The 22,852-nt window shown below is 37.3% G+C and overlaps 1 protein-coding gene across 12 annotated transcripts in view; it reads left to right on the top strand.

The window, feature by feature from the left end:
* The window catches only part of CBLB (Cbl proto-oncogene B), a 229,570-nt gene that overhangs the window by 128,665 nt on the left and 78,053 nt on the right, over nucleotides 1–22,852 (top strand). For all 12 annotated transcript variants that reach the window (XM_086320905.1, XM_086320913.1, XM_086320864.1 and 9 more), the window contains 3 exons: nucleotides 2,596–2,683; nucleotides 5,778–5,909; nucleotides 21,844–22,047. In XM_086320905.1, the coding sequence (XP_086177031.1) occupies nucleotides 2,596–2,683; nucleotides 5,778–5,909; nucleotides 21,844–22,047 (424 nt within the window). The remainder of the gene's footprint in view (nucleotides 1–2,595; nucleotides 2,684–5,777; nucleotides 5,910–21,843; nucleotides 22,048–22,852) is intronic.

Here is a 22,852-nt window from a genome sequence, read left to right on the forward strand (position 1 = left end):
TTCCATGGACCGCAGCACGCCAGGCTTCCCTGTCCTTCACTCTCTCCTGATGTTTGTGCAGACTCATGTCCGTTGAGTCAGTGATGCCATCCAAACAGTTCATCCACTGTTGTCCCCTTTTCCTCCTGCCCTCGATCTTTCCCAGCCTCAGAGTCTTTTCCAGTGAGTCAGCTCTTTGCATCAGGGGCCAAAGTATTGGAACTTCAGCTTCAGCATCTGTCCTTCCAGTGAATTTTCAAGGTTGATTTCTTTTAGGATTTATTGGTTTGCTCTCCTTGCTGTCCAAGGGACTCTCAAGAGTCTTTTCTAGCACCGCAGTCCGAAAGTGCCCATTCTTTGGCGCTCATTCGGCTCCATTTATAGTTATTGTAAAATATTGACTGTATTCCTGTGATAGAAACCTGAGAGGGGGAAGTCTACCAGAAAGAGCAAATAGTTTCCAGTAGCAAAATTTTATTTTGCCAAAGTAAGAACAGAAAAAAGAAAAAGTGATGGGCTCTATGTGAATGGATAGAAGTTTTGAATTTTAAGAAATAGTTATGTAAGAATGAATGGCAAACTGGTACTAAAAGTCTGTATTTCTCCTTTTTTTTAATTATAAATTTGCTATTCTGTTATTTATACCTTACCTCTGATACATCAAGGATTCATATGTGTGGCTTTCTATCCACTGTAACAGGATTTTTGTCTTGAAGAAAATGTACTTCAGAGTTTTAATTTATAAAAAGAGATCACAAGTGGGCCAATCTGTGAATGGACTAATTTTGATATATCTTATTATGGGCTTTTCTGGTGGCTCAGAGGTAAAGAGTCTGTCTACCAATACAGGAGACCTGGGTTTGATGCCTGGGTCCAGAAAATGACCTGGAGAAGGAAATGGCAACCCACTGCAGTATTCTTGCCTGGGAAATCCCATGGTCAGAGGAGCCTGGCTGGCTACAATCCATGTGATTGCAAAGAGTCAGACATGAAACAACAGCAACAACAAAAGATCAGTAAAAACACAGGATATCATCTGTCTGACTGTTTCCAACTATCAGGGTCATTTGTCCATTCCTTATAGTTAATCTGATATTGTGGGACATAAGTGATAAAGAAGTTTACTTTGAAAACTAGCCAAGATTCCTTATTCCTTCAATGCCATTGGAAGGGACTGAGCAGCAGCAGCAGTGTTGAAGACCATAATCATTTAATTGCTCCTATACAGAATTTTTAAACCTGTTCTCTGGCAAAATTATTGTGTTTGTAATCTTTTATTTCTGAATTCTCCCTAGAATTCAACATTCTTGAAGTGTGGTGAACAAGTATAAAAAGAAAGTTACCAACTTTTGTTTATCACTTCTATAACATTTGTAGTGTTTTATCCTACCCCTATAATGATGCTCTAAAATTTTTATCACAGTCATATGTAGTCAACTCCTTTTCCTAAATCTTAAAAATACAACAACAAAAAAACCCACTCACTGATTTTCTCCTTACCATATGAAAATTGTCTGTCCTCTAGGTTTATTTTTTCCTGGTTTTCTTGTAGAATTTTAAACACTAACATATTTATAGACTGTTTATGGATAAATATTTTTTGTTCCTTCACATAATAGTTTTAGTATAGTTTTGCCTTTTATTCACCACTGTAGTATTATATTCTTAAGTTATCATTCAGAAATCTAAAACAAAAAGTTAATAAACAAAATCACCGGTAACTTAATGAGTTGATGAAATCCAGCAGTAATATTATTCATTTCCTAATCTATTATAGGTGCTTGCCAATATGATCAGCTTCATTTTTTAAAATGGATTTCTGAATAACTAAGCACTGGTTTAGCACAGCCAATGGCATGATAACTTTTAGTTCTTATTTTACTTCTCTCTAGTCATGGAACCTTGTGTTTATAAGCCATTCTGTTGGTAGCTTCGTTTGAAATGAATGAAACCTAGAGTCGTGGCCTTTGTGTAAGTGCACATGTGTATGTGTGCCAGGGTAAATGGAAGGTGAAACAGAAAGGGAATGGGCAACTAGGGAGAGAAAACACCACAAAAATGTGTGGATAACTTTTATGAGAAAATTGTGGGCTTTAATTCTATTTTTGTTTCCTAGTGGTACTAAGCCTAGTATAAAATGTAACATTAATTGTGCTTCATGTGAAAGACATAATAATTGCAAATAGGTGTATATTCTGAGTATTTTGGAATAGAACATGAGTAACCAGTGAAAGTGTTAGTCACTCAGTCATGTCCGACTCTTGTGACCCCCACGGACTGCAGTTTGCCAGGCTCCATAGACTTCTCCAGGCAAGAAGACTGGAGTGGGTGGCCATTTCCTTCTCCAATACATATAGTAAAGGTATTTAATTGAAAATGATTGCTTAATGACTGAGTCCATATTCATTATATATTTCTATTTCCTAGATTTTAAATTTCCTAAAAATAACATTGTAATATTATGGAAACAGTGATAGAATAAATTCTTGATGTAAGATACATAAAAAGGAAACATCTAAATGTGTGTTTAAATTTAGAAGAATCTGATTACATAACCTTAGAGGCAATTAAGACTTGTATATAGTTATGTAAATAAAATTTCTGTTTATAATCCAGTTATCTTTATCCTGATGGGAGGAGTTATAATCCTGATTTAACTGGATTATGTGAACCTACACCCCATGATCATATAAAAGTTACACAGGTAAGGACAATTTCTGGAGCCATGTTTAAAATTAATAAGTATTTGTGTTGCCTTTGAAATAACATTCTAAATAATTGGTAAAGTCATGTACAGATATTTAATGCAAAATATATTTAAGGAATTCTAAGAGTGTTTGAAAAGAAATTATAGAACTTTCTTCATTTTTTTGATAAAAATCTCTTGTTAATCTTTCTGCTTCCAATATAATACTGACATTTATGTGGGGAAATAGATAAATCTATAGGTAGGCAGATTGATAGGAAAGGAGAGATATTTAGCTTTAGAAAACTTCAAGGAAGATTAGAATAATTGTATGCATTAGTTTTTAGAGTCAAATGAGTAATTGAAACCTACTGGAAACAATAATTGTATTCTTGTAAATCCACTGTTGGCACCCTCATAGGTTATGACTCAGGGGGTTAACTTCGTAAAGTCTTTCTCGAGGGTGATACTGAATGTTACCAAAACCTAAACATGTTTGACTCTAGATTCCATATACATATTACTTGAATATACACACAGAGATCTCTACACCAGGATGTTCACTTTAGCATTTTTCTTAAAAGTGAAATATTCAGTTCAGTTCAGTCACTCAGTCGTGTCCGACTCTTTGCGACCCCATGAATTGCAGCACGCCAGGCCTCCCTGTCCATCACCAACTCCCGGAGTTCACTCAAACTCATGTCCATCGAGTTGGTGATGCCATCCAGCCATCTTATCCTCTGTCGTCCCCTTTTCCTCCTGCCCCCAATCCCTCCCAGCATCAGAGTCTTTTCCAATGAGTCAACTCTTTGCATGAGGTGGCCAAAATATTGAGTTTCAGCTTTAGCGTCAGTGCAATTACAGTATACCAAATACCTATATTCAGTCTTAGGTTAAATACCATAGTATACTCATACTTCATTATCTTGTAAAGTCTTTAACAAGAGGAAGGTAGCTCTGAACACTCACATGGGAACTTCTGCATCTTGTTATGTAAAAAAGTTATGTAAAGCTTAATTATGTAATATTTGATTTTGTAAAATGACATTATGTAACTTCAATTTTATAAATAAAAATTACCATGTGTGAACATGTGAATGCACTTTAAAAAAATAAAAGTGAAAAACACTAATTTGGCAACAGTCTTTGAGAGAGAACTTCCAATATTATGTAGCTGTAGTTAAAACTTTTTTTTTTAATTTTATAATTTGGATATTTTGTACTTTGTATAATAATAAAACTAATAAAACCAAATGGTAAGTTTTAGGGAAAACAGTAGATAATTTTTCATTTCTACTTCTTTAGATTTCTATGGTTTTGATATTAAAATATACTTGTTGGGCTCAGTCGCTCAGATACGGCTCAGGTCAGCGCCATGGCGGCCCAGTTGGCTAGAGTCCGGTGGGGCGCTGTCTTTGCCGCTGCCCAGAAGGGCCCGCGGGTCTCCTGCCGGAGGTGGGCTGGCGCCTCGGCGGACAACGTGTACGATGTGGTGGTGTCGGGGGGAGGCCTGGTAGGCGCCACTATGGCTTGTGCCTTAGGACATGATATTCAAAAAAAAAAAAATAAAAAAATAAAATATACTTGTTGACATGTGTTCTCTTTTGGGCAGTTTTAAAAATTTAATATATGAAAGCCATTTAAAAAGTTATGTACTGATTCTATGTTTTCTAACATATGTAAAAAGACACAGGAGACAATTCCTCATTATAAAGCCATTGTTTAAAAATTGTTTTAAAATTCATATTCAGGAGTAGTATCATTCTCTTAAACTACTCATAAATATTTGAATAGCTTACCTCTTAGGTTGCATTGGCTTCTGCAAGTGTGATTGTATCTTATTTTAATTTTTTTAATAATTGTAGATTGGCCCATTGAATTGCATAACCAGTATATGGGCTACAGTCTACAGGGTCACAAAGAGTCGGACACGACTGAAGTGACTGAGGACACACACACACACATAGATACTTATCTAGTATTTTAGGGATTTCAGTGATATATATGATACCTTGGACTTCTTTTCCATCTTGATCTACTCTTTCCCTTAATTTATTTTAAAATTATATAGTCACACATATACCATTGTAGACAGAATTTATATATGAATGAGTATGTGGGTGTGTGTATCTATGTGTTTATACATATATATTTTTCTCACTGAGACTGTAAGATCTTTCACTAGGCTAGGGATTAAATATTGTCATTTATTCATCCTGTCCAAGGCCATGTATGTAGTACGTACTTACTAGACTAACACATTGCCTTATTTAAACAAATTTTTGTTTCAATAACTCCTTTCCTTTGTATCCCTATTAAGTAACAGTCTCTGTTCATACTTTCTTTATACTTACCAGTATATATGAATCTTCTTTGTGACAGAGACTTTTTCATTATTTGAACACTGAGAATTTAATTATGCCAAAAGCATCTAAACTAGTGAATAAAGAGAATAGATTTTTAATAAAACGGTTTTTGGTAGCTGAAATGATTAGGTTTTTGATAGTGTTAGACTGGGAAAAGAGTATGCAAATAGGGATTTAATATAGAATTTGAGGAAAATAATTTATACTACTGAACCTCAGTTTTTTTTTTTAATTCAGTGTATCTTATTATACTTTGCAGATTATATGACATAATAAATGTGGACAACAGTACATAGCATGCAGAAAGGCCTTGGCAAATTTTCCGTCCTGAAATTTCCTAGATAGATGTCTAAGAAATAAAATTGTCAGCTGTATTGCAATTTTGACATTAAAATTAGATGAGTATGTGGTATTTACAGAGAAAAGTATTGTTTTTTATTGCATTTAAAACCATACGTTTGTCTCTTAAATCATCCTGTTGATGCAGGGACCTTCCTAAAGGAACAGTACAAAATGTTAAATAATCCAAAGTATTAAAAAAGTTTATACAGTTGCTGATAAAATCTTTTTAATTTTATAGACCAAATTGTGACTACCAATTTAAAACATATCTTAAATGGTAGTTTGATCTGACAGGATCAAGTGTGAGGAATTTACTGTAAGTCATGGTATTTGAGAAAATTCAGTATTATCAGTTCATGCAAAAAAATACATTAATGTTGCCTTTTTTGCTCCCCCAATTCCAGGAACAATATGAATTATATTGTGAGATGGGTTCCACTTTCCAGCTCTGTAAGATTTGTGCTGAGAATGACAAGGATGTCAAGATCGAGCCTTGTGGGCACCTGATGTGCACCTCTTGTCTTACAGCCTGGCAGGTATAGTCAAGATTTAATTAGTCACGTTGATGTCTTCCTTATATTCCCTATGAATATGTCTTTTTTCAGTTTTCTTCATCTTAAGGATTCAAAAAGTCACACTGATAAGTGTTTGTTTGAATGGTTGATTTTTAAAAAAATCTCATATGTTTGACTCTTTCACTTCCATCATTTGACTTTCTGTTGGGTTTTCATGTTTTCCTTGTGCTGTGCTGTGCTGTGCTGTGCTTAGTCGCTCAGTCATGTCCTACTCTTTGTTACCCCATGGACTGAAGCCCTCTCTGTCCATGGGGATTCTCCAGCCAAGAATACCGGAGTTGGTTGCCATGCCCTCCTCCAGGGAATCTTTCCAACCCACGGCTTGTACCCAGGTCTCCCACATTGCAGGTGGACTCTTTACCGTCTGAGCCACCAGGGAGGCCCAAGATTTCTGGAGTGGGTAGCCTATCCCTTCTCCAGGGGATGTTCCCGACCCAGGAATCTAACCAGGGTCTCCTGCATCGCAAGCGGATTCTTTGCCAGCTGAGCTTCCAGGGAAGCCCTTTCTTTCACTATTATTTATTTAATATATAAAATTAAAATAACTTAATCTTACAATATAAATCATGAGTAGTTCTGCTTCTATAACACTACTTATTTCAGAATATCACTTACCAATGTTGCAAACTAACCATATTTATTTATTGTAGCCCAGATTCTATTTATAGTAGATCAGATTCTCAAGCTAAGTAAACCCTAGTAGATAAATCTTACTTTGATGTTTCAACACTTCTCTTGAGAAGGTATGGCTCCTGTCTCACGAATGTCTCCAAGTGCTCTGTAAGGCTAAAACAGGAGAATCAGACAGAAAGTTTCCCAAATGTCTTTAGTTCCCAAAGTCACTAAATTTTCCAATTTACAAGGCAAAGCTGCCTTCCATTCTGTAGGCATTCAATAAATAGAAATTGATTTGCTGTTTTAGAATAAGACCTAGAAAATAATTGGTTTTCCCAAGGGCTTCTTTAAAATATTTCTTTATCTGTAATGAAGGTTGGAGATTTTAAAATAGATCTTTGGACAGATTTCTAGTTTTGAGTATTTGGAGGATTCATAGAATATTTTGCTCAAGCACTTTTTTAGCTACTCTGTTTTAACACAGTCAGTGTTGAAGTCAGTAATGTTGATTGGACTTAGAAAACAAATCATTAAACTTTCAAGCCTGTAAAAGAATTTGGAATTGAGCGTTATCATGAGTATCCGTATTTCTGAACCTTCTTTCCAGCCCAGAACCTGTGTATTTCCTCAGGAAGGATGGCCTCAGGGGATCCGGACAGGGCAGTGCAAACTCATAGGAGCATTGATGTTTGTTGAGCTCATTACTTGATGATAGAATATTAATGATTTTCACATTTTTGCAATCTTATGAAGAGGGCCTCTTTTTACCTTTGGGGAACTTTTAAAAATGGATGAAGAAAAAGAGGAAGAAGTAGGAAATGAATTACAACTGATTTACATTTACAGAGCTGTTTCTGAGCTCCCAGATGTCTTTCCTTCGTTAGTAAAGATTGTTCCACCTCCCTACATGGCTCTCTTTCAATATGCATTTGATTTATATTTTACCTGAGGTTTTCCTTGACCTCATTTCCCTTTATCCCTTCATGATGCTTGTGAATTTTGAGTAGTACAGGGAGAAGTTGGAGGAAAAGCAATGCCCAGTATGGCATCAGCAAACTCTGAACATAAAGTTACTTGCTGTTTATGTTAACAAATAATAGTTCTGCAGACATAGCAGTGCCTTTTTTAAAAAATAAATGTTTCAATAAATTTAGTTACACAGGTAGAAGATAAAACTGTCAGTTTGCAAATGGATTTCAAATGTACCAGTAGAAAATATTAGAGATGTTATTAACTCAGTGCCTGGCTGACAGGGAGGGGACCACTTTAAGATTATTTGCTTTACCTGAAACCCTTTAAGTATTTCAGGGCAAGTATTAAACTGACAGAGGCCAAATATGTTTGTCAAGCCCTTTAGACTGAGTTACGTCTTCGGTGCAGTAGTATGGTTCTTACAGGTTTGAAGAAAGTAAAAGTTTGCTTTTCTCCCTAAAGAAAACCAGAATTTTAGGCTGGTACAGGCTCCCAGTACTCTACCTCCACAGGTGCCCTGCATACTTCAGCCCCTTCTCTGTGGTCCTGGGCTTGGAGCATACAAATACAAGCATAGACCTAGCATCTTCATCTTGAAACTTAGCATTTGGAAGTTCAGAGGAAGTTCCCTCTATGGTGGCAGAAACCTTTGGTTAGTAAAGATTATCATTTATAGTGTCATTCAAAATAGCTGTTTACCTTGTGGTTTATAGTGTCATTCAAAATAGCTGTTTACCTTGTGGCTCAGAGTAAGTGAAAGAGTAGAGCTGAATGTAAAACAAAGAGGCTTTACTTATTTTAGTTTCTATATTCTTCTTAAATGAAATTAATCTTTTGAAACTCCAGGGCCAGTGATATGTATTTGATCTAGTGAGTCTGTGCACTACAATAGGTTTGTTACGTGCAAGGACACAGGGGTGTTTCCCAGTATTCATGGCTGTGTTATTAATCCTTCGCCCTTTACATCACCACAGCTTTTCTATATTTTATTCTGTAGTCTCCAAATGGTACAGTTCCTCTTGCTTGTAGCTAATCAGTTACTTGATTCTCTTTATGGTTTTTCATATTGATCTAATGGCCTGATATTAAGATAGGTTCAGTCAATTTGTTAATATTTGAAATTTTTTCTTTTCTTTTTTAACTCTTTAGTACTTCTTAGTTTTAGAGATTGAGGAAGTACATAAATTGTCAAGTGCTAAAAATTGTCTCTGAGTAAAGTTTTAGGAGAAGCTGTGTGAAAAAGTAGTAATAAAGTAGTAGTTGAGTAAGTTAAGTAGGAAAAAAAAATTGACAATATCGGAAGTGCTTAGAAAGTTGAAATAATCAAAATAAATCACACTCATGTCACTAATGAATAATATTATTATCCTAATATAATCGTAGAATTTTGTATATAGGTTAATGAAAAATATGCAAAGGCAGGATTTCAGCATCTTTAAAATTCTTCCCACACAGGATGTTTAATGATTAATAAGCATTTTTCTGATACGTTTTTGTATATGTCTCTGTAATCTGCATGTTGTTCTTGTTTAGTCTCATAGTGAAAAGTGAAAGTCTCTCAGTCATGTCCAACTCTTTGCGACTCCATGGACTGTATAGTCCATGGAGTTTTCCAGGCCAGAATACTGGAGTGGGTAGCGTTTCCCTTCTCCAGGGGAATCTTCTCAACCCAGGGATCGAACTGCATTGCAGGTGGATTCTTTACTAGCTGAGCCACAGGGAAGCCCACGTTGTGTCCAACTCTTTGCAACCCCATGAACTGTGGCCTGCCAGACTCCTTGTCCATGGGATTTCCTAGAGAAGAATACTGGAGTGGGTTGCTATGTCCTCCTCCAGGGGATCTTCCCAACCTAGGATGGAACCAGTGTCTGTTATGTCTCTTGCTTTGCTAGGCAGATTCTTAAGATCTTCCCTGGTGGCCCAGATGGTAAAACATCTCCCTGCAATGCGGGAGACCCAGGTTCGATTGCTGGTTTGGGAAGATCTCCTGGAAAAGGAAATGGCAACTCACTCCAGTACTCTTGCCTGGAAAATTCCGTGGACGGAGGAGCCTAGTAGGTACAGTCCATGGGGTCGCAAAGAGTCCGACATAACTGAGCGACTTCACTTTCATTTTCATATGCTAGATAATATACAGAAAAGAGAAGACTAGGACTAAGATTGTGCTAAATTGCTTCAGTCATGTCCAACTGTTTGTGACCCTATAGACTGTAGCCTGCCAGGCTCCTTTGTCCATGCAATTCTCCAGGCAAGAATACTGGAGTGGGTTGCCATGCCCTCCAGAGCATCTTCCCAACCTAGAATTGAACCAGTGTCTGTTATGTCTCTTGCTTTGGCAGGCAGATTCTTAACCACTAGCACCACCTGGATGTCCAGAACTAAGATGCCAAGTTAAAAGACATTGATATTGAAGATCAGTTGTCAAAAAGCCTTTGTAATGTCTCAGTTCTGTCCATTTCTCTTCTGAAATGTATCTGTAGTCTTTTCAAAGACTCTTCAGTATGCTCAAGATCTGTGAATGAATTCTAAGAATTTCAAGCCTCAGCTCCATTTGTTCCATTCATTAGCTGCTGAGTAATTCCCTTCAGCTTTTCACATTTTGTTTTTTTGCACTTTTTTGGTACTAAACCTATAGCCAGGAAGACCAAGTTTCTATTTATTGCTATTTTAACACCAATAGACATGCAGGTGATCTCTGGTTCAGGTTTTCTCTATGCCAAAGAGAACTGTTGTTGGGTCAACATTTGGGAATTTCAAAGTGATGTTCAGTAGTCTGTATCTCAATAGGAATTTAGTCGTTAAAGAAGCTTCAACTTGTGAACATTTTCGATAATCTGAATATTTCTACCTGTACATATAGATTTCACTCAGTGCCTCTTGCTGCCAAACAAAAAAATCTGTTTTGACAGCTTTCATAGTTTTGTATGGACTGCAGTATTTGACAATCATTTAAACACATTATTGCAAAATACCCCTGTTATTTAATAAAAACAAAGGTCTTATACAGTGAATCTAGTTAAAACAGTTAATAGACATCAGCTATACTAAATCCTCACATGAGTGAGCTGCTCACTGAATTTAACCTAATTGACTGTCAAAATGAGGACAAATGAACACAAGTTTGGGACTTTTCTATAGTTTTATACTGTGCTGTCAAACATTGTATATAAGCTTGTAGATGTAATTGGAAATGTTATGTGTCTCTCTGGATATGAGTACATGTAGTAATATGTGTTGTTTTTTTTTTTTTTTAACTTTTTCCTTATTCAAAATGGTAAAGGGCTAGAATGTATTTTGTGACTTTAAAGCCAGTGTTTTTGTTTCTATATACTTGTTTTTCTGAGAGAAAAAATTGAGTTTTCAAACTTAATTGGGCACAAAAATAATTTGATATCCCTTAACTTGCTTGATACAAGCTGACATGGAATGACAGCCATCATTCTCTAGTATCTCAAAACCATTGTTATTTATTTAGGAAACAATCTTTGAGCATCTTCTCTGTCCGAGGTTCTATACTAAAGACCCAGTCCATTCCCGCAAGATGATAAAATTAGATCTAAAAATTTTATAGAGGGGCACAGTACTAATAATCACTTGAAATGAATACCCTGTTATCTTTCAAATTTAATTATGGATGGGGAATATTTTTGTTACTTTCTGCTACTTTGGTTGGGTATATTGACATGAAAAGGGTTTTAAAAGCTGCATGTCTGCCAAGAAGCTCTGATAAATCAGAGTCCAGTAGGAAATATTAAACCCAGACCATAAAACATTTTGTGTTCAACCATTGTGAATCTTTAGCAAGTCGCTCTTCACTAACTTTTCCTTCCACTTGATGCCCTACTTTGGTTTAATTGAAATTCATCGGAGACTTAAAGTTTATGTAATTAATGGAAACCTAAGACATGCGCAGTAGAGGTGTCAGTCAGTTCTTTCAAGCTGCAAGTGGTTACTCTAATTGCTGTCATAATGGCCCATTAGTCATGCCTCCAAAGAGGTGTCAGATACTTTCTCCTTCTGAAACATCTGTGTTATTTAATAAATTGAATAAGCAAGCCTGAGTTTGCACAGAATACTAAGTAAGCTTGAGTAATCACCTCTCTAGAGGCATTCTTTGAAGCAGTATCACTGTGGGTGAGGCATTTCTGTTCTATCCTTGGCAATGAAACTTGGGAGAGTTTTCTTTCACTTCCACACTGTTCCACGAATATTAACAAAACATTTTCTTCTCTACCCTGAACTCCTCCATGTCTTCTTTTTTGTAATAGCACATTATGTGGAAGTGATGTTGCAGGGTTACTACATAAGGTGTCAAGTAAGGAACTGTTTTTATTTGATTTTTCATTTCAAGAGTATAGAAAATATCTTCTGAGTTCATGAACAGGACAGACTGTAAACTATATTCTTCAAATTTTCCTTCCAAAATAAAAAATGGATATATATATATATATATATGCCAGTTGGATATGTAGCCTTGTTTTTAATTACTGCCAAGGACTTTAATTCAGTTAAAAATAAAATTAATGTTTTCTTCTAGTTATTCCTCCTGCATATTTTTTCAAAATAATTTAGAGGAAAGATATTGGAATATTCAAAATGCTTCATAAAAAGTCAATAGATGAAAATTGATAAGCTCTGATTTTAACATGACATGTGGTTAAAGAGATTTATATATGTCCCATATTTAGAGAACATTATTGGGGAAGAAATATGTAACGGAGAGTTGAGAAGTCAGCTCAAAGAACCACATTCAAGGCACTAAGAAATAATCTTTTAATATCTCTTCCTTCAAAAGCAACCAGGCTTCAAATTTCTAGCCTCAGTGAAACTTTTTAGACTTAGAACTACAAGTACTTACTACATGATAAAATGTTGAAACTCCTCTTTCACTTGAGAGTCATGTAATGGCTGTGGTTTCCTCAGCTATCTTACCTCTTTTGTTTTGTTCCTGAGATGATTTTTGTAGTAATTATAACAACCAGAATTTGCATAGCACTTTGGAAAGCTTTGAATTAATTTTTCTTACTTTACCTTTCAGATATCCCTTAAAATGTGCATTCTTTCATTATATCCAACAAATAAGATGAAATGGCTTACCCAGTGTCACACAGTTAGAGTTTGTGGGTATAGGATCTAGTCCAAGCCTCCAGATCAGAATGTCTGTGTTCCTGATAAACTGTTTCCATGGGCCTCCCAAATTAAAACTAGAAGAGTCTAGATTCATCAATGTCATTTCCACTTACCCATCATAAAAGAACATCAAAACTAAGGATCTCTCTCTCTCTGTTACTTATTCTAATATCATCAACTGTCCTCATTTATTCTTTTTGTTTTTTAGTTTATTTTTTCATTGAAGGATAATTCCTTTACAGAATTTTGTTGTTTTCTGTCAGACGTCAACATGAATCAGCCATAGGTATACATATATCCCCTCCCTTATGAACCTCCCTCCCTATCACACCCCTCTAGGTTGATATAGAGCCCCTGTTGGAGTTTCCTGAGCCATACAGCAAATTCTCATAGGCTATCTGTTTTACATATGGTAATGTAAGCTTCCATGTTACTCTTTCCATACATCTCACCCTCTCTTCCCCACTCCCTATTGTCCATAAGTCTATTCTCTATGTTTTTTTCTCCATTGCTGCCCTGTAAATAAATTCTTCAGTACCATTTTTCTCTATTCCTTATATGTGCGTTGCTGCTGCTACTGCTGCTAAGTCGTTTCAGTCGTGTCCGACTCTGTGGGACCTCACAGACGGCCTCCTACCAGGCTCCTCTGTCCCTGGGATTCTCCAGGCAAGAACACTGGAGTGGGTTGCCATTTCCTTCTCCAATGCATGAAAGTGAAAAGTGAAAGTGAAGTCACTCAGTCATGTCCGACTCTTAGTGACCTCATGGACTGCAGCCTACCAGGCTCCTCCGTCCATGGGATTTTCCAGGCAAGAGTACTGGAGTGGGGTGCCATTGCCTTCTCCGATATGTGTGTTAGAATATGATATTTATCTTTGTATTTCTGACTCACTTCAGTCTGTATAAGTTCTAGGTTCATCCACCTCATCAGAGCTGACTCAAATGCACTCATTTCTATGGCTGAGTAATATTCCATTGTGTATATGTACCACAACTTCTTAATCTATTCATACGTTGATGGGCATCTAGGTTATTTCCATGTTCTAGCTATTGTAAATAGTGTTGCAATGAGCAATGGGATACATGTGTCTCTTTCAACCCTGGATTCCTCAGGGTATATACCTAAGAGTGGGATTGCTGGGTTATATAGTGGTTTTATTCCTAGTTTTTTTTTAAGGAATCTCCATACCATCTTCCATAGTGCCTGTATCAATTTACATTCCCATTAACAGTGGAAGAGGGTTCCTTTTTCTCCACACCCTCTCTAGCATTTATTGTTTGTAGACTTTTTGATGATAGCTATTCTGACTGGTGTGAGGTGATATCTCATTGTGGGTTTGATTTGTATTTCTCTAATAATGAACGATGTTGAGCATCTTTTCATGTGTCTGTTAGCCATCTGTATGTCTTCTTTGGAGAAATATCTGTTTGGGTCTTTTCCCCCTTTTTGATTGGGTTGTTTTTCTACTATTGAATTGTATGAGCTGCTTGTATATTTTGGAAATTCATCCTTTGTCATTTGTTTCATTTGCTATTATTTTCACCCATGTCTTTTCACCTTGCTTATAGTTTCCTTTGCTGTGCAAAAGCTTTTATGTTTAATCAGAACTCTCCACCATGACCCATCTGTCTTGGGTGGCCCTACATGTCATGGCTCATAGTTTCATTGAGTTAGACAAAGTTGTGGTCCATGTGATCAGATTGGCTAGTTTTCTGTGATTGTGGTTTTTATTCTGTTTGACCTCTGATGGAAGAGGATAAGAGTATATTTAATATCTGTAATTGTGTTGTCTCTGAATGTTTATTCTTTAATTCTTCTAGGTCTTTGATTCTTGCATTTTCTCCATTTTGTTTGCAAAGGTTATGATCATCTTTAGTATCATTTTTCTGAATTCTTTCTTGGGTAGTTTCCTTTTCATTTATTTGGACTTCTGTGTTTCTAGTTTGTTCCTTCACTTTTGTAGTATTTCTCTGTCTTTTCATTTTTTTTTTTTAACTTATTGTGTGTGCGGTCTCTTTTTCCCAGGCTTCAAGGTTGAATTCTTTCTTCCTTTTGGTTTCTGCACTCCTAAGGTTGGTCCAGTGGTTTGTGTAAGCTTCTTCTAGGGTGAGATTTGTGCTGAGTTTTTGTTTGTTTTTCCTCTGATGGGCAAGGCTGAGTGAGGTGCTAATCCTGTCTGCTGATGACTGGGTTTGTATTTTTGTTTTGTTTGTTGTTTAGATGTTGTTTAGATGAGGCATCCTGCACAGGGTGATATTGGTAGTTGGGGGATGCTGGATCTTGTATTCCAGTGGTTTCCTTTGTGTGAGTTCTCACTATTTGATACCACCTAGAAGGCAATGGCATCCCACTCTAGTACTCTTGCCTGGAAAATCCCATGGACAGAGGAGCCTGATAGGCTGCAGTCCATGGGGTCGCTAAGAGTCGGGCATGACTGAGTGACTTCACTTTCACTTTTTACTTTCATGCATTGGAGAAGGAGATGGCAACCCTCTCCAGTGTTCTTGCCTGGAGAATCCCAGGGACAGAGGAGCCTAGTGGGCTGCCGTCTATGGGGTCGCATAGAGTCGGACACGACTGAAGCAACTTAGCAGCAGCAGCAGCAGGGTTAGTTCTCTAGTAGTCTAGGGTCTTGGAGTTAGTGCTCCCACTCCAAAGGCTTAGGGCTTGATCTCTTCAAATCTTTATGCTTATGGTAAGTTTTGAACATATATGATGAAAATTTTCAAGAATGTATGCAGTGGATTCTCTGTTTAATTTCCAAGTGTATCAGGGCTGGCTAAGAAGACTCCTTAGGTGGACACCAGAAATGCCATTGAGAAGGGAAGACAGCACTGAAGCCTCTGGGTTCCTGATTACCGTGTATAGCTCAGAGAATCCTACCCAGTGCTCTGTGGAGACCTGTGATTGTCTCTTGTAGCCATCCTCGAAAACAGCCAGGGTATTAGATGTAATCTGTGCGAGGTCTCTGGCTGGAGGTGTGGGTGGGAGGCCACCGCATATGTGGGAAGTCCCCACATATATGGAGGCCACCGGGCTGTCTCCCGCAGTCCCGGAGGCAGTTTGTCCAGTTGTTTCAGACTCCCGGGCTTTGGCTGCAGGGAGAGCCAGTTTGCTTCCTCGTTCATTCTATTTTAAAATAATTTTAGTTACGTATTTTTGGCTGTGTTAGATCTTTGTTACTACATGGGCTTTTACTGTAGTTGTGGTGAGTGCGGGCTACTCTGTATTGTGCTACACAGGCTTCTTATTGCCGTGGCTTCTCTTGTGGCTGAGTATGGGGGTCTAGGGTGTGTGAACTTCAGTTGTTGCAGTGCATGGGCTCTAGAGCACAGGCTCAGTAGTTGTGGTGGATGGGCTTAGCTGCTCCAGTGTGTGGGATCTTCCCAGACCAGGGCTTGAACCCATGTCTCCTGCATTGGTGTGCTATGCTAAGTCGCTTCAGTCATGTCCGACTCTGTGTGACCCCATAGACGGCAGCCCACCAGGCTCCCCCGTCCCTGGGATTCTCCAGGCAAGAACACTGGAGTGGGCTGCCATTTCCTTCTCCAATGCATGAAAGTAAAAAGTGAAAGTGAAGTCGCTCAGTCGTATCCGACTCTTAGCGACCCCATGGACTGCAGCCTAACAGGCTCCTCCATCCATGGGATTTTCCAAGCAGGAGTACTGGAGTGGGGTGCCATTGCCTTCTCCGCCTGCATTGGTAGGCAGATTCTTTACCACTGAGCTACCAGGGAAGCCCTCATTCTTTATAACAAGAATTTGCTGAGTTTTTGTGGAATATATTGTGCTCTGAAAATGCTTAGCCTGGACCCAAGGTACTGTCAGTATGTGTATGTGTATTTATCTACTTAGTTAGTTATTTGTTTATAGTCATTTCATGTTGTAAAAAAAGATTTATGGTAGCTTCTAATCTGTGTGAAGTATAGCATGGTGATATACATTAGAAGTTACTGAGATGAGAAACACACACGCACATAAAACCAGTAAAAATATAAAATGCACTCCAGAATGGGACTCATGAAGCACTATGTATTTTCTAGGACCCTCACTTTATACTGTATTTGCAGGAAGGCATGAAGTGATTGACCTTAAAGTATGCCTCCAAATAATTAATCATCCAGAGGGCAAAATAAATTGTACTATATGTTATATTTATCTTTAAAAAAATAAAAGAAAGTATGTAAGAGATAATATAGAACTGAACAATATTTAAACAAAGAATATGGAAGGTGACTGATATATAAACTTACAGTATTTATTGTTGCCGAATGAATCTTAGAATTTTATCATGAGCATCTTACATAGTTTCAGAGCATGTAGAACTGGCTGTTAACTTTCTGTCTCTTTTGGTTTGGTAGGATTTATTTGAGGAAGTGAAATCTACTGAGTAAATCAGAATGGATGGAGTCCAAGTACTTCCTCTTAACTTTCTCAGAATGTGACTTTTTGGAGCTGATAGAAGGAATTATTTTTTGGTTCTTCTTCATTAACATGTGTTCTACCATCTTATGTTAAGTGTATGTTGACAGAAGCGTTATTTTAATTATTAAGGTGCAATTCTGATAATTTTTATGTCTGTTGAAGACACTCTTTGTGTTTAATCAACCATCTGACAGAAACAAGGGTGAAGTACTGAAATAGCACCCAAATTTGAAAATTTGAGTACCAAATTTGAGAATATGGTCAAACCTAATTTTCATATGACAGTAGTCAGTTTGTAGAGAAAGTAGTGGATGAAATCATTTTGGAAGAGGCAAGTTGTGTGGTCTGTGTTTGCAAATGAAAATTGAAGTACATTGCAGCTGGATTTTGATCCTAATAATTAATGTAAACTCTCAACAAAGATAAAGCTTAACAGAAAATATATTTTGTGACATATACCCATAAAGCAGCTACTCTTACATAAGTAATTGTATAGCATTATACTTGAAGGTAGGAGAGATGGCCAAAAACCTAAGTTCAGTTTTAGATGAACTGTTCCCAGTCTTTTTCTTGTACCATCAAGATATTGTTATTGCATATCACTTTATCCTCTTTCCAAACACAATCTTTTCAGTTATCCTTTATCAGGAAATAGATCATATAAACTGGAAGTTATCTTTAACCAGACAACATGCAAACTGACCTAAGGAATCCTTTGTAGGGGAATGCAGTTGCTTATTCATTCTAGCCACTGTGCTCAAAAGTAATATGATTTTAATTATTTAGATTGGATAGATTAATTGTAGTCATGATAACTGTATGTTAGGTCTTAAAAGATTTCCTGTTTTCTAGGTGCTTATACTAAAACATTTACAAATGATTTATGTGACGTGTAAGCCATGTTACCAGGGCTGCCCTGGTGGCTCACATGGTAAAGCGTCTGCCTGCAATGTGGGAGACCCAGGTTTGATCCCTGGGTTGGGAATATCCCTTGGAGAAGGCAATGGCACCCCACTCCAGTACCCTTGCCTGGAAAATCCCATAAACAGAGGAGCCTGGTAGGCTCCAGTCCATGGGGTCACAAAGAGTCGGACACGACTGAGCGGCTTCACTTCACTTTATGTGAAGCGTGGGATTTACTTCAAGATTATCCAAGGGTGGAGGGAGCAAGTGAACATATAGCTTAAACAGGATTGAGCATTAATTGATAATTGTTGAAGTTGGGAGATAGGTACATACAGATTTATTACACTTTTCTCTGTGCTTCTGTTTATGTTTGGAAATTTCTAATACTTTTTTAAAAATGTCTAAATGAATGAAGTGTCTACCTAGGCCCCAGAGTATTGCTTTCCACCCTTCATGCCTTAAAGACACAGGGAACATCAGCTCCTTTATACTTTAATTGTTTACTTAGTGGCATTTAGCTTACTTAAAGAAAAAAGCTGTATACCCATTTCCTCCACAACCTACTCCCCCCATCGCCCACTCTCAGCGTCTGGCAACCACCAGTCTGTTCTCTGTATCTGAACTTACTTTTCTTTGGAATTAATTGATTTTTAGATTTCATGTGCAACAGAGACCATACTGTATTTGTCTTTCTCTGGCTAATTTCTTGGGCTTCCCTGGTAGCTCAGAGGTTAAAGCATCTGCCTGCAATGTGGAAGAGCTGGGTTCGATCCCTGGGTTGGGAAGATCCCCTGGAGAAGGAAATGGCAACCCACTCCAGTATTCTTGCCTGGAAAATCCCATGGACAGAAGAGCCTGGTGGGCTGTACTCCACGGGGTAGCATAATGCCCTTGAGGTCCACCCATCTTGTGGCAAATGGCAAGATTTAGTTCTATTCTGTGGTGAAATTACATTCCATGTACGTGCATGCCACAGTTTTTATCCATTGGCGGACACTTAGGCTGTTTCCGTATCTTTGCCACTGTAAATAATGCTGCAGTGAACACAGGATGTGCATCTATCTTTTCTAATTAGTGTGTTCATTTTCTTCAGGTAAATATCCAGAAGTGGGATTTGGATGGATTGTATGGTCGTTCTATTTTTGGTTTTTTGAGGAGCCTCCATACTGTTTTCCATAGTGCCTGCATTAATTTACATTCCTGTCAGCAGTACACAAGGGTTTTCCCTGCCCACATCCTCACCGACACTTGTTGTTTCCAGTCTTTTTGCTAATAGCCACCTAAGTGATGTGAGGGGACGTGTCACTGTGGTTTTGACTTGCATTTCCCTGATGATGAGTAACACTGAATATCTTTTCATGTACCTGTTTGTCATGTATATATCTTTGAAAAAATGTCTGTTCAGATCTGTCCATTTTTTAATCAGATTGTTAGTAGTTTGTTTTTGTCTTTTGTTTCCTGTTGAGTTGTATGAGTTCTTTCTATATTTTGGATGTCACTTGCAAATATTTTTTTCCATTCAGTAGGTTATCTTTTCATTCTGTGGATGGTTTCCTTTGCCATGCAGAACCTTTGTAGTTTGATGTAATCCCACGTGTTTGTTTTTGCTTTTGCTGCTTTCAATTTTGGTGTCAGGTTAAAAAATTCATGCCAAGTTTTATGTCAAGGAGCTTACCACTTAAATTTTCTTCTATCTAGAAGTTTTATGGTTTCAGTTCTTACTTTCAATTCTTTAATCCATTTTAAGTTAATTTTTATATATGGTATAAAGTAACAGTCCAGTCTTTATTAATTTATTTATGCCATGTGACTCTCTTATTTTCCTAACACCATGTATTGAAGAGACTGCCCTTTTCCCACTGTATATTCTTGGCTTCTTTGTTGTAAATTAATTGACCATATATATCCATGGGTTCATTTCTAGGCTCTGTTCTGTTCAGTGATATGTGTTTCTTTATGCCAGTTCCATACTGTTTTAATTACTGTAGATTTGTATTGCTCTACTTAGGGCCCAGAATACCAGTTTCCATCGTTCATGCATTAAAGATGCGGAGAACATCAGTTCTTTTGCATCTTGCTCTTTTATATTAGAACTATCTATTTGAAATTTTCTTATGTAGATCTGTAGGAAAATTCCCTGCAGGAACACAATATGGACCCCTTTTGACTTTTATAATTAGGGGATTATACCTGGATGATAACCTATATTGAATATGTACTTACAGTTCTTATTATCAAAAGATATGAGAAAGGTTGAGTTTTCCTTAAATATTTGCTCCTGTGTTAGAAAATATCAGTGTAAGATGGGAGAATTAAGTAACAGTTTTATTATCTGTAAAATGATGGAGCAGATAATTGAATTGCCTTGAAGCCCACCAGACCTGAGCACATGTGGCAATAACCATCAGAGAATTTTGTAATAACCTGTCTATATCTCTTCAACTCTTTTATCATTCCAAGTTTCTTTCCCAAATTATGTAAGCAGTAGATGACTAAAGAATTGTAGTTTTTTTTTTTTTAATTAACCAATCCAACGAACATTTGTTTTTCTTGTTTTGACAATTTGTTTGGGAAAGGAGATGTTCGGTTTGTTAATCAGAGTAAGCCTTGGGAAAGAATAAACCCACCACAGAAATCTACCACAGAATAAATCTACCACAGAATCTGACACAGAATGTATACTAACTCGTCCTGTGAGAGGAGAGCGGAAGTGTTACTCCACCATTGATTAGAGTATCACTGGAGGGCAGGTAGATCACCACGTTCCCATCGAACCAAGCAGACGGGACAGTCTTAAGTACTGAATGGTTTCTTTAAAGATGTTAGCCCTTTTATTCATAGTCTCATCTCTGAAATGATGCTCATTCATGCCATTTCTGCCTTTAATATGATCTTGTATTTTTACTGTTTTTACAGTAATAAAGTACTAAAGTCAGAGTATAATACGGAAACAAAAAGATGGTGGTGAATGTCATATACCATCTGTCTCTAAAAGTCAGGCTTATCTGCAGGGCTAGAAAACAGTCATCATATTTTCCTACCAATTGTGAATTCTTAATGTAGTTAGTTTTTTAGAAATGAAATTGGGAGATTTTTTTAAAACTTCAGTAATTAACTAATAAATGAATTTCTGGCCCCAAAGTATTTGCACAGATCTTTTTGCATTATCTACTTTGGAAGCAAGATGAGGGACAAAATGTGTTAACTCACATATTACTACATTCCATATGGGCTGTGTCAGGGTGACCAGCTGTTAAGACAGTTGTGCCTTCTAAATATAAACTTAATTTTTCCCACTGATTGCTTATAAATCAGGACTTCAAAAGACCTCAGCAATCAAAATGGAAATATTTAGCCATAGTTATGTGCACAGGAACTTTTTTCAAAATTGACTTTGAAAGGTACTGTTCCAACTGATACTACCACTTTTTTTATGATAGAAATTTTTATCAAAATGTCCTCTTTATCAAATGTTTAATTAGGACTACTGCCTTTTGGTAATGAGGTATATGAGTCAATTTTGAATTTTCTGTAAAGTTTGATACATTAAAGTTGTAAATGAACATTCAGTAAAGCTAGGCTCTTTTTCTTTGGCAAATCAAAGGTTTTGTTAAAGAAATTTTCTTTGAAAGTTTGAAATAATGAGCATTTATTTTGTTGGCTCTGTGTTCTACTCCACCACCATCAAGACTGACCTTCCCCCAACCTTACTGCCTATCTCAAAACCCTCTTTTTTCCTCCTAACTTCTTTTTTTATAGTTGTATAGTTTTTCTATAGTTGGCCTCTTTCTGTTTTGTTTTATTTTTGAACAGAGACCAATCAGTACAATTTTTGTGTTTGTTCAGGAGTCAGACGGCCAGGGCTGCCCATTCTGTCGCTGCGAAATAAAAGGAACGGAGCCCATCATCGTGGACCCCTTTGATCCGAGGGATGAAGGATCAAGGTGCTGTAGCATCATCGACCCTTTTGGAATGCCGATGCTGGACTTGGACGATGATGATGACCGGGAAGAGTCCTTGATGATGAATCGGTTGGCAAATGTTCGAAAGGTAAACTAGGAAATATAGGTTTTTTCCATGTGTTGTGTGGACATGAAAAAGAAATGATGCTGTCACAAGTAGGGTATGATTGAATTTGCTTGGGTTTGAGAAAGAAAGATTCCAGAATCAAAAGAAAGGTGAAGATATAAGTAATGTTGAAAGGCTGTTGGAATCATTGGGTGAGAAAGAACTAAACTACTCCCAGTGCTCTTGCTGGTTTTAAACTCCAAAATGAGAGATGGTGAGAGCCTTCATATAGAATTAAACATCATCTGATGTTTAACTGGCAGTAGCATATCCATGAAGAAAATCGAAGAAAGGAAATTATTAAAATTAGAAGTGATGATATTACCTTTGTGAAGTTACCATGGTCTGGGGTTTGCTTATCAATATTGCTCTCGAAGGAAATTAACTTTGTCAGTTCACTGGGAATGGATGCTACTACACAGTTTATGCAACCAAGCCCACAGGGACTAGTCAGTGAACCAAAATGCCAGTTGAGTAATTAACAAACGAGAAATGTAATAATCCAGAGAACTGGACTCTGAGCTATCAGGCTATTCTCTGTATAAAAGGATACATGAAATTCAGCTTACACTCAGAAGTGATTGAGTGATATTTGCTCTTAAAATTAGAGAAATGGTAATGAGTAGTATGAAAGGGTTGGCACACACAGTCTGAAGGTGCCCCCCTTCCGTCTGACTCAGGGCAGGTGTGGCTAATCAGTCATGGTCCTCGTCCCTGCTGGGTTCAGACTTGGCCTGAATGGCCTTGTAGAACCTCTGCTCTAATTTGTTAGGATATGGCAGGTAAT

The sequence above is a fragment of the Bos grunniens genome, chromosome 1 (assembly GCF_055505025.1).
Source record: "Bos grunniens cultivar Pamir isolate PY7600 chromosome 1, Bosgru_T2T1.0, whole genome shotgun sequence".
Lineage (NCBI taxonomy): Eukaryota > Metazoa > Chordata > Mammalia > Artiodactyla > Bovidae > Bos > Bos grunniens.